Source organism: Argiope bruennichi, chromosome 8 (genome assembly GCF_947563725.1).
Source record: "Argiope bruennichi chromosome 8, qqArgBrue1.1, whole genome shotgun sequence".
Classification (NCBI taxonomy): Eukaryota; Metazoa; Arthropoda; class Arachnida; order Araneae; family Araneidae; genus Argiope; species Argiope bruennichi.
The window spans coordinates 71,507,178-71,520,256 of record NC_079158.1 but is presented as its reverse complement, the minus strand read 5'-3'; the positions used below and the strand labels follow the sequence as shown (position 1 = coordinate 71,520,256).

General features: G+C 30.5%; 1 protein-coding gene across 1 annotated transcript in view; it reads right to left on the bottom strand.

The window, feature by feature from the left end:
- LOC129980804 (choline/ethanolamine kinase-like) overlaps positions 1–12,136 on the bottom strand; it is a 33,495-nt gene extending 21,359 nt beyond the window's left edge. Inside the window, exon 1 of the mRNA XM_056091189.1 lies at positions 11,867–12,136. Coding sequence (XP_055947164.1) covers positions 11,867–11,991 — 125 coding nt within the window. The 5' untranslated portion in view covers positions 11,992–12,136. The remainder of the gene's footprint in view (positions 1–11,866) is intronic.
- Positions 12,137–13,079: the final 943 nt, after the last annotated feature.

The window sequence follows — 13,079 nt, the reverse complement described above, 5'->3', positions numbered from 1 at the left end:
TAAGAAAGATATCACTTTCTATTGGAAGACCACGATTTACAGTGCAGAGTGTTATAGATCGACATTGCCAACGCAATACTGTTGAAAATATTCCACGAAGTGGATGCCTAAAAATATTCAGCAGTAAGCACAGACGTTTACTCGTAAGATTGATTAAGAAAAATCCAAAATTGAATGCCCCGGCAGTTAAAGCAGAACTCCTCAAACAGGGAATTTCGATCTCGGTAAGTACTATACGCCGCACTTTTAACGAATCAGGATTCCATGGTCGAGTATCTCGGAAAAAGTTTTTTGTGTCGGAAGTTAATAGAAAGAAACGTATGTTTTTCGCCAAACAACATGTTAATAAAAATCCTGATTTCTGTAACAGGGTTATATTCTCGGATGAGAACAAGTTTAACGTGTTTGAATCTGATGGCAGACAAATAGTGTGGTGTAAAAAGAATGCAGAGCTACAACCAAAAAATTTGAGTGCAACAGTAAAGCATGTCGGTGGTAACATTCTAGTTTGGGGGTGTATGAGCGCACATGGAGGGGGTAAATTGCACATCATTGATGGAATTATAGATTACAAAAAGTACATTGACATTTCTAAAAAGTAATTTGAATTCTAGCTCTTCACTAATGGGTCTTCAAACTAACTACATATTTCAACAAGACAACGACCCTAAGCATACAGCTCATAATGCTAAGCTCTGGATATTATATAACACTCCCGAAAGACTCAACACACCTCCACAATCACCAGACATGAATCCTATTGAACATTTGTGGAGTATTTTAGACGACAAAATCAAAAATCGACAAGTAAAAAATAAAAATCAGCTGAAAACCGCCATATTGGAAGAATGGGCATCAATTACACCAGATATCACAAAGAAATTAGTAGATTCAATGCCAAGTAGAATGAAAGCAATAATTAAGGCGAAGGGGTATCCTTCTAAGTTTTAAAATGTGATAAATTATATAATTTTAGGGACATTTCTTAAGTGTATGAATACTTTTGACACAAAAGTTTTGATAATTAGTTTCTATTTTTTATATTTTTTTCTGTAATTGTTTTACAAGAAAATTTTTTTTGATGAAATTGCTCAAAAATAAAGGATACAAGGCCTGGTATCTGTGTTTAATGGCCATTCGTTTGATTGGCGTTTCAGTTTTGGCTGGTACGATCTGGACCAAGACTCATCCAGCATAATGATACGGCGTAAAAAAAAGCCTCTCCTTCACGCTCATAGCGCTCCAGGTGGGTTCGAGCAGCATCGTATCGTAGCCATTTCTGCATTTCCATCGAATGATGTGGAACCCATCGTGAAGCAATTTTTCGCATGCCCAGTCGTTCTTTCAGAATGTGCAGCTCAGTCGTGTGCGCAAATCCTGTCTGTCGGGCCAGCTCACGAATGGTTTGGCATCGAACACTGCCATTAGTGCGGCAACAGCATGCACTTCTGCTTCGCTGACTCTAGGAAGACCTGGCCGATGCATGTCTGCCACATTTTGGCGTCCTTCATTGAAGGCTTTTACCCATCTTGCAACAGTTCTGTAAAGCAAAGCAGATTTCCCGCAAGCCTCTTGAAGCCCTAGATGACATCGTCGTGCTGTAAGACCTCTGGCACATTCAATTTTTATCCAACTTCTTTGTTCTTGTTTTGAAAACATCCTGACAACACTTACTTTAGACCGCCAGCTAATACAAGGATCAGTTCTTCGCGTCATTCCGCATGCATGTGACGTAGGAAGAACGAGTCTTTTTGCTGAGAGGTTAGGTAGATATGTAGCTAACGTTTGGTACACGTGACATTCTTTGGTTTTGTTGCGTGGCGTTTTTACAGCAGTGTTGCCACTATTAAAGTTCCAACCCTCGTAATATTGTTTTATACTCATCTGCTGTTAATTTGGTGTTAATTAAAGCTTTAATTTTTCTTTCTTTTTGTTACTGTTTCCCCAATAATAATTTCCATTAAATATTTCAAACAATACTGGGAAAACAAACTTCAAATATCATGGGTGAAATGACTCGCTATTTACCAATCAAAAAGCAAATAAAACGCAATGTTTATATAATTTTTAATATGATTGATAAATTTTCTTCCATTCAATTTTTTAGAGGAATATATAAATAGAGGTTACTAAGATATTAAATATACCAATAAATTAACCTTATGAAGCCAAATGATTTTATTTCATAATGTTTCAATCATGCTAATATGCTGTTGTAGGTCTCTGGTTCATCAATTTTGTTGCTTTAAATTATTATTGAAATCAACAACACATGAGAAATAAGAAAATAAAGTTTCAAAACCACTTTAGATATATTGCAATTAGATATTAGTTAATAAGACAATTGTGATTTTATGATATTTGAATATATAATTACACCAATATGTTTCCGCATTCAAAACCTAAAGCTAGCATAAAACTAATTTTAAAAAAGGCCACTTAAATTCCCATCTTAATATGATGTTTGGATTCGTCATTGCCGAATTATACGTAAAAGATTTATTTAAAATCAAATACAACCAGTAACCAAATGGCCACAACTTGGACCAAGTTACCAGAGTTATGCGTGTCTAATAGTAAAATGAATTGAAATCATACATAACGAGATGGTAAGAAATCAGATTACCGGCGTCAAGGGTGGTTAATAGTAAATTGAATTGAAATCATACATAACCAGTAATCAGATGGTCGTAACTCAGACCAGGTTACCAGCTTCAGAGACGACTAACAGTAAATTGAATTGAAATCATACATAACCAGTAACCAGATGGTCACAAATTAAACCAGGTTATCAGCGTTAAGAGTGGTAAATAGTAAATATTTGTGCAGTCGAAGTTTTATCAAAATTTTTGGACCATTAAATGGTGAAGGCGAAACTGACGAAAATCGCTATACTATCTAAAAATTTCGTAATACGAAACTGTTGCCATGGTGTTTTGACATTTCATGAAGTCACTGACTTTTAAGGTTAATCTTATCTTTTGGAAATCATCGAGAAAACTTTCTTTCATCGAATGTTCCTCATTTTACGCAAATTTCAAAAAAAGTTGATAGCAAGTTGTTTCAACACGCGTTTTTCTTTAACGAAAAAGAAAATAAGAGTTTTTTTTTTGTTTTATTTTGGGCACGATTTTTCAGTATTCAGTCATAACGCAAAGCGTCTAGTATTAACAGTGCTTTATATAATTACAATTAAATCGGCAAAAATAAAATAATTTTTAATAATGAACTTAAAAGTAGTAAAATATTTTATAATGATAATAGTTATAGGTTGATATAGAATTTGAACCAGCGAGAGTGACCTCTCCAATACTTTCTCTCATACTCTCTAATAAACGTGTCATGTCAGGGAACGCCTTACATGGCACTGGCGTATAACAGTTGCGAAATATTAGTCATTAGTATTTTTATTTATTATGTCATCTTTTGACGATATAGAATCCCTGGCATGCGTTAATAGTATACAAAAATCGAATTTGTGCTTTGGACGCATTTTTCTCAATCGATTGAAACAAAAATTTGCACTTGTAGTCACAAAATTCAATACCGAATTTGATATATTTATATCATTGCTTTTTTGAATGATCGCGTTTACACGTTTCTGAACGTTTAGACTGACCGACAGTCAAACCGTCGTTGGATGTGGCTCAAGATATTAAAAGTGTCTACGCTATAGTTATTAAATCTATGTATGGAATTTTATCTATATAACTCTATTCATTTTGTAATTATCGTGTTAATTTATACTCAAACAGCCAAATTTACTCTAAATAGATTTTACTCAAAATTTGATAGAAATCTGCTAATTTGATGTAAAGACCGTGTACGAAATTTTAACCTATAAGCTCAAAACGCTTTTGAATTATCTTTGCCACAGACAGGAAAATAGACCGACAGATAGATGGACATTATCTAAAAATGTATTTTCGAACTCAGGAGGGTCTAAAATGTTTAGATTCGTTAAGGTCTCGTATTCGAATTTTTTGACGATTACTATTGAAACATTCCCCGTTTTCCAGTACTGATAAGACATTTACAGCCTACTGTGTCGTCGCTGTTAATTACTAAACTCCTTGAGATAGCCCGATGGTGGATCTTTCCACCTGGGTGGTCGCATCTGTTCATTAGCGACTACAGTGAAAGACCACATGTGGAAATTCCTCGTTCAAGAGATATTGATAGTACCCTCAAAGAGAAAGGGGTGTCCAAACATCTGGATGCTAAATGCTTCTCATTGTGAAAGGACTATGATAACTCCGTATTCCATAATAGTCAGTTATGAAAGGTGCATCACTAAAAGGACCTTCCCACGACCAACTGGCGCTGCTGAGGGAGTATATTGCTGAACCCCGATTGGCCGAAAGAGAGCTCAAATGACCAATGTAAATTAAGAGGCGAGGATTGTCGCCGAAGTAAAGTGCTGAGATTTTTTTTAGGGAGAGGAGAAGAAACGAATTGGAGGCAGTCTGTTGGAGTACGCCTACGAGTTCGGAGTCCGAGAACTACCCCTGGAGTGGTCGTGTTGACTAACAACCTGTTAGTTCTCTGTGGTGTTGTTTCTCCGTATTGATGGAGAACTGAGTTTCAAGATAAACCTTCGACTTCGACTGTTGGGTCTCCTACTACAGGTGTAAATAACTATTTATTTAACCAAGATTAGAACAAGTTGTTCTTTTATATATATAGGGCTGTAAATTGGAAGCTGGAAATTCTGCTTCGTTATTTGATCAGTCTAGATCAAGGCATTACACTATATTACTTTCTCTACACTATGTACACGAGAAAGTAAAAATGCGTGATGCTACAAAGATGATGGAAGAATCGGTTCAAATTGCTATGTAGAGATCATAGGCTGTCTTGGAGTTAATCGAATTTGATACTTGGTTACTTCTTGAGTAGTAGGTTTTTAACTTAGAAAGAGTTTATCAAAATTTTAATTAAATTTATAATTAAAAATTAATAACATTTTTCAAAAAATTATCTTTACAGCAATACCATTAATAAAATGAGCTTTATAATTAGAGTTACAGTATTAATATAGTTTCTGTAAGTTTTTTTTTAAAATTTTAATAAATTTTTAAAAATATTTTTTGGTATATTTAACAATAATACTTTTCATTTGGATTACTCACTGGATTTATACTCCCGCTCTTTGCGACGATATTAACCATATGTTATCTCTGATATGTGATTAAGAATTAATTTTAAAAATAAAATAATTGAGGAATCAAATAATAAGATCATCATGTTTAAAACTGAGCTGATTCATCTAAACTACAAATTCAAATTTCCTTTAATTTTTTATAAATAAACAAGTAAAGTAAGGTGAAAAAAGAAACAGCAGAGAGGGAGTTACAACGAAAGTGTAAGAGATAGAGAACAATTATTTAAAATTTTAACAACATTAATTACATAGTTCAACTTTTGATGAATGCCATAATTATCATTATGATTGATTTTTTTAATGTTATATTACTATGTTATCCATCTTTAATTTCCTGATTGTTTGTTTACACGCTTGTGTTCTTGAATATTTTTGTTTTCCTGTTTTCATTTTTCTTTTCGGTAATAAAATATTATCTTCTTTTAGGGAGATTTTTAACTAGGCAGCTATCTAAAGCCACAAACAAGTCCATTGAAAAACTTTATTTTCCAAGTTGCTAAATCAATAAGTTTGCAAAAAATACAAATATTGTGAATGATAAAATATTACGATTATTTTATCACTTAATCAAGAATAATTGGTCAGATTTCTATCCATTCCAATGGATAGATATTAAAATATTTATAAATACTGAACTTCCGCTTCAATGTATACAACATGAATGTCCGGGAGCTCGAAATCATAATGGATAAAAATTTATATACATTTTCGAAGTTAATAAATTAAGGAAAGATTAAACTTTAATAAATCATCTCCATTTTAAAAATGTACAGAAATGTGAAACTAAATAGATCGTCTTATTAAAAGAGGTGTTCAAAATTGCCTTTCTTAGAGCTGTAAAATACCTAAATTCGCCAATGGGCATAAGTAAAAGCGTTTCTTATATAATTAAAATTTTTTTTTACTGTTTTGTGCTTTTTAATTAAATACATAATTCATTATTTTAGTTTTTATCGAATATTTTAAGCAATGTTCCCTCATATTCTCTATCAGGGAATATCACAAGGATAATCAAAATTTATTTAAGAGTAATTCACTAATTGATAATTAAATTTTCAAAGTCCAGAACTTTTCTTACAGAATTTTAACCACTCCGGAAGTGAGTGATTTTAAAATTCATTCTTTACAAATATGAAAGAAATTCACTTAAAAGTACTTAAAAGCTGCGAAAAAAATATTTGAAAGATTTTCTGCTCAATGAATTGGATCAGGCTTTGAGAAATTACCGTATAACTTAATCAATATAAAAATAAGAACATAATGCTCTTTTTAAAGTGTTCCCATATAAATTCGCATAACACTGCTAGAAACATTTGCTTATTGTTATCTCATATAGTGCGATAAATAGCTCGGTTTTATATGTGACGTAAATTTAACTTTGTCAACATTTTTTTTTTTTTTTAAAGAAAAGCAGTTTATATATATCGTTTATATATGGACTAAGAAGTTAACATTTTAACTTTAGAAAATATACCGTCCCCCCCCCCATTGATTGATAAACATTTGATCACCCCAAACCATCAGAATTGCCATTACAGGGTTAAAAAATAACCTTTTGAGTAGTAATAAAGGAAGCGATAAAAACATACTTGAAGTTCTACAAGTTCGTCTGAAAAATGCATGCCTCGTATAACGCGATTCCTTTACATGGCATGTGTCGCTCTCTCCATACAACTACTTTATATGACATTGTAAAATAGAAATATTTTCGCTTTAATTTCCCAAACTTAAATTTTTATTTAATTTCCTAAATTGTGGTGGGTTGACGATAGCAATCGCAGCTTTTCATGGCTTTAAGTTTAGTTTAGCTATATTATCGTCCCATTTAACAGTAATATTAGAGCTATTTTGAGATGGAATTTGTAATTTTTGCTGCAGTCGAGGATGACACCTGAAACGGTACCTTATTCAGTAAATTTCTGTACCACGCCAACAGGAGGCAATCGAGCTCCGATGGTTTAACTTGGTTCTATGCATATTTAAATTGTAGGTACCTAGTTTAGGTGCATTCTTCGATAAAATCGGTTCAAATAAGGAAACCTCCGAAGTACCGGTACCGAAGCACACACAGACCTACCATAAAGTCAGCCTCACACAGAAGAAGTAAGAAGAAATTTAGGGCTGATGTTGTTACCTTTAACCTTGTAAATTGTATTTTTTTTTTGAAAAAGTGTAGGAAGAAATTCAGATTAAAAGTAATTAATTTTTAGCAAAGATGCTGCTGCAATTTGTTTAAATATAAAATCTCTTCTAGATCAATGAACTTGAAATGAATTTAGACGTGTTATCAACTTTTTTCTTCTATTAGATTAGATTCGCTTCCACTATTTATTATATTAAAAACTCCTCCTATCATTCACGATGAAAGGTCATTCTTATCAAAAAAGAACTTAGTGAACTGGATTTGTATTCCAATAAATAAATAAATAAAAATCAATATTATGTCTTTGACCTTTTTTTTTGCGAAACTGATTGCATTGTTTACCGATAGAATGTCAAGTGATGAAATAGTATTTTTCAAATGACTTAGCCTTAACCAATGTTCAAATTTTTTTTCAACATACAGAAATATTTTCATCATCTTTTTCTTCAACATATTTTTATCTTAACATATAGAAATGATTGATTATTTTACGTCTTGAATAGCATGCATTTTGATACGCTAACAATAACAGTAATAGTTCTTTGATACAATCAGATGTTTTTCTGTCTGACAATTTCACTGTACGGCATAGTTTGTAGAGAGTTATGATTAGAAACTATGGATATTGTTTAATTTATAATTTATATATACTAGAAAATATTAGCAAAATGTTATGAAATATTTTCAGTAAAGTATAAAAACATAGCAACATTTAGTATTTATTTCCATATTATCGTCTGAAAATGAATTTCTTTTTTTATAATGTAAGAATTTTAATTTTGTCGATTTTCCAGAATGGAGAACATAATTAAGTAAAATCAATATTTAAAAATTTCCTCAATGTAATTTCTGTAATAAAATTATTTGAAATATTGCAAAATTTTTTTATGAATAATTGTTTATCCAAGAAATAAAAAAATTAAAAGTATTTGCGGATAAATGTTTAAAGACTGTAGAGAACCAATCTTAGATAAAACATACTCTGGTAGACCATCCACTTTATATAAACATCAACATCTAGCAACAACAATTAGCGCTTAGTGATTGTTGTTTAACAATTAGCGAAGCTATTAAACAAGTTCCATTTTTGATAATAACCGGAACAGTGGCGATATAACTCATGGATCTGAGCTATAATGAAGCAACTTTTCACAGTGCTATAATTATTCACGAATTTAATTATTTAACATTAAAATTAAAATATGGTTCTAGAACTTGCATATTTACCAAATATTGTGGCTTGTGACTTTCTTATTTCCAATTTATAACTGCCTTTTCATCGTCACAGTTTATAGATGCAATGAAAGAAATATCGCTGACATTACTTTGAAGGTGATGCAATCAATCTTGTCAAATAAATTGATATCTTTTGTTTTACTGTAACATTCTCAATATTTTTTTATCTATCACGAAATTAATTGGATATCACGAATATCACGAATACCACGAATATCTGGATCTAAAATGTGAAGATTAATGGAAGTCTAAAAATCGAATTTTTATGAATACTTACGTATTTTCTCTCACCGTGCTTCATATATAAGAGAGTAAAAAAAAAGTAGAGGTGACAGATGGCTATTATTTTTTTAGTCTTAAACTACAGCGTTTTCCTTATATGCATTAATTAAATTGACTTTTGATTATTTATAGTGATGATTGGTATTGATTGTAATGATATATTTTCTATAATTCATAATTTTTTAGCATTGATTGATTATGTTATTACTAAGGATTTCCCAAATTTTGTTCCTTTTTAACATTTTTTTTTGCTTCATTTATTTTTATATGGTCTGATAAGCATATCACCGGCATCTGCATTGCACTTGTATTAACTGCATGGCATTAGCGAACAATTGGTACGAAAGGCCAGTCTTTGGCATGAATCAAACAGGATCCTGACGATTAATCGCTGATTTGCATTTAATACATAAATATCAGAAATCGAATATGTATTTTGAAAGCCCTGTTTTACCGATTGATCGATTGAAGCAAAATTTGACTAAAGCCCAATATTAGTCACAAAATAGCATACTACATTTTATTTACATAAGTAGCTACTTTCTAGAATTGCTGCCTTTATATGCATCGCAAAATTATAGACTAACCTGCGCTCAACTCTCTTGACGGGTTTGATTGAAAATATGAGACTGATCTGTATTATAGATTCTAAAAATTGCACCAAATTTTATCTGTGTAGCCTTTTACTTTTTATAATTTTCGTATTCACTTGTACTCCAACAACTACACTTCTAATGAATGAATTTCATTCAATTGTTGATAAAGACTCACAAATGTGGTGTAAAGACCACATACCAAATTTCATCTTGCTAGTTCAAAGCATTTTTGAGGTGTCATGTTCACAATAGATAGACATAATTCTAAAAATGTGCGTAACGGATTCATGAATGTCAAAATCTAGTATTCGAACTTTTTGACGATTACAATATTTTCTCTCTCTCTCTCTCTCTATATATATATATGTATATTTTACACGCAAATAAAAGGAGCATTTTTTATACATTGTTTTTAAATATTCATTACTATTTAAACTGATTTTTAAAATGTCTATCCATACTTAGGGATACCAAATATTACTGCATTCTGTATTTAGGTTTAATCGAAGAAGAAGCATCATGATTTTCATATGCTCAACTAGAGTTAATTTATCACTTAAATAAAGCGAAAGTAATGAAAAAATAATAATTAAAATTTATGTATATATTTTGAAGGATAATCAATAACATATGTGCATCAACTAGTAATGTGACAGGATAAAACTGAGACCACTGAGGACATATCAATATTTTTGATTAGTTCTTTTCAGTGTGCAGTTAAATCATTTTCATTACTAGTTATATTTAATTTTATCTCACTACTTAAAAAAATCGTAACCAATATTTTTCAATAAACTTTTACTCTCTATTATTTCTAAGGAATTTTTTACTATTTTTTTATTAAGCTTTTGGCACATAAGCTTGATTTGCTAATTTAAATAAATAATCTAATTTATCATTGGTTTCAATTAAGTTTAGCCTATTTAATTGCAACTTTATATTTTTATTTGAAGTATTACGACCTTATGGCGTAAAAGCTGAATATGCTGCTCCAAACAAATATCAATACCATCAAATAATGTAAAAGCTCCAAGTAAATTGTTAGATGTAGAGAGCAAGTTCATTTTAATAAATTGTAATAATTTAAATTATGCTATTTTAAACATAAAAATTAAAAATATTTTTAAAAGTCTCGGACAGAAAATTAAAATTAAATACATTTTTAGAAATTAAAAAAAAAAAAACAGGATTAAGAAGTATATGAAATAGACTTCAAATAATTTATAGGAAATGTTTTTGTAATCCATACTAAAGACAGAGAGTTTTCTTTTTTTAAACAAGGTTCAGAGAATAGAAAAAAATGCAAAACAATTGCAACAGAACTTTAATACAAAAAAAAAGTTTCATTTGCGAAAGCAACAAGCCTCTAAAGTACAAAGTTTACAGACTAAAATTAGCGGCGCATATCAGTTTATTGAGATACCCGAAGATTAAAAGCACATGAATGTTATCAACAAAACTGCTCTACAGATCAACTTACTGACAGAACTAAAATATAGACGTTTGTCTGTATAACTACAAATTTGAAATCGCTATATATATATATATATATATATATATATATATATATATATATATATATATATATATATATATATATATATATAACACATGGGCATGATATTTACGAAACTGTATAAATTATAAAAATCAAAATATATAAATCAATATCACTGTATTACAAATACTCTTATTTAACTCCAATACTAAAAGTACAATAATAATCCTGATATTATTTACAAAGCTCGATATACCAGTGTATTGAGGTACTTTAAGCAAGAAAGCACTCGGATATTAATATAAATAACTATATTAATATATAAAACTATATTAAAAACTATAAACTATATTAATATAAATATCAGCATATATATCAGTATCACTACACTATGTATATCATATTTTACTGAATCATTTAAAGTATGATAATATCCTATAGAGTTAAATCAGGTCTGCATACAAGTGCATATAGGTACTTTAATCAAAAACGTACTCGGTGATTATTTTCAAAATTATATTAATATAAATATTAGCATATGTAAGTCAGCATTAATACATTATATATATCCATATTTTACTAGCACATTTAAAAATATAAATCCTGTACAGCTAAATCAGCTATATAAACCAGTGCACTGATGTCCTTTAATCAAGAATGCACTTAGATATTATTTTCAAAACTATATTAATATAAATATCAGCATATCTAAGTCACTATCACTACACTATTCATATCCGTATTTTACTGGGACAATTAAAGTACAATAATGTCATGCAGAACTAAATCAGCAGTGCACGCCAGTGTATTGAGGTATTTTAAGCACTAAAGCACATGTTTATGCTCTACAAAATTACTTGTAAAAAGGCGCGCAGATTTTATTTGCAAAATAATATTAATATAATTTTTATAAAATTTTTGCTCATTGAAAAAAGTATCATTCTTACCTTACAATAGAAAATTCAAAATCAGATATCGACAGTTCACTCCAAATATCTCCTAAAAAATCTTGGCATATTGTTAGCGCTTCGTTTTTGGTACTTTCTAATTCTTCAGCAGTTAGTGTCGTCATTTTTTCAACCCTTGATCGCTAGATGCCAAGCGTCCGGAAGACCGCAGTTCCTCAAGTGAAAAGGAATCTCTCGGTCACATTTTCTAATCTCGGGAAATCGTGAGTTTGAGAATTGTGACAACGACATTATCGTTCAAGTAGATATGACGGCTGGGATGTAGCACTTAAACGCGTAATAGCGCTGTGATAACAGGAAGCTCCTTTTTATTGATTCAATGAAAAGATTTATCAGTTAGCCGCCGAAAAAAGTTTTGGTGTGTTAAAAATAATTCTGAGCTTTCCATTAAAGGAATTTATAGAGGCAATTTCCTGCAAATGGGTGGGGATTTTTCGGTTTAAACAATTTAGAAACGTTTTTTTTTAAATTCAATAATTACAGAGAATAAGCAATGTTGTTTCAGCTTTTAATATATTATTATTTTCTAGTATACATAGTATAGAGAAAGTATAGTAATTGTCAAAAAATTCGAATTCGAGATTTTGATGAATCTTCACGTTTTAACTTCTCTGCGTTCGAAAAACACATTTTTGGAAAATGTCCGTCTGCCCCTGACAAAGATAATTCAAAACTGCTTCGAGTTAGATGATTGAAATTTGGGACTCAATCTCCAAATTTGCAGATTTTTTTCAAATTTTGAGTAAAATCTGTTCAGAGGAAGTTTTTCTGTCTTGTTAGAATATAATTTAACACGATAATTACAAAAGAGAGAGCTATATAAATAAAATTTGGTGCACAGATTTAACATCTATAGTACAGATATCTGCCAAATTTTGAGTCAAATCTAACAACGAATTGACTGTTTGTCGGTCTATATTTTTAGAAACAAGTAAACGCGATAATTCAAAACAGCAGTGACTTAAATATATCAAATTTGATATGAAATTTTGTGACTACGATTGCAATTTTATGTCAATTTTTTATTTCAATTGGGTGAGAAAAACATGTCTAATACACAAATTTGACTTTTTAGATACTATTAATGCATGCCAGAGATTAATCGCTAAATAACTGGCCATGGTTGGCACGATAGATTCAGTACAAACTCTAAAAGCCAAATTCTAAGCCAAAAGTTAATATTTTGTAATTA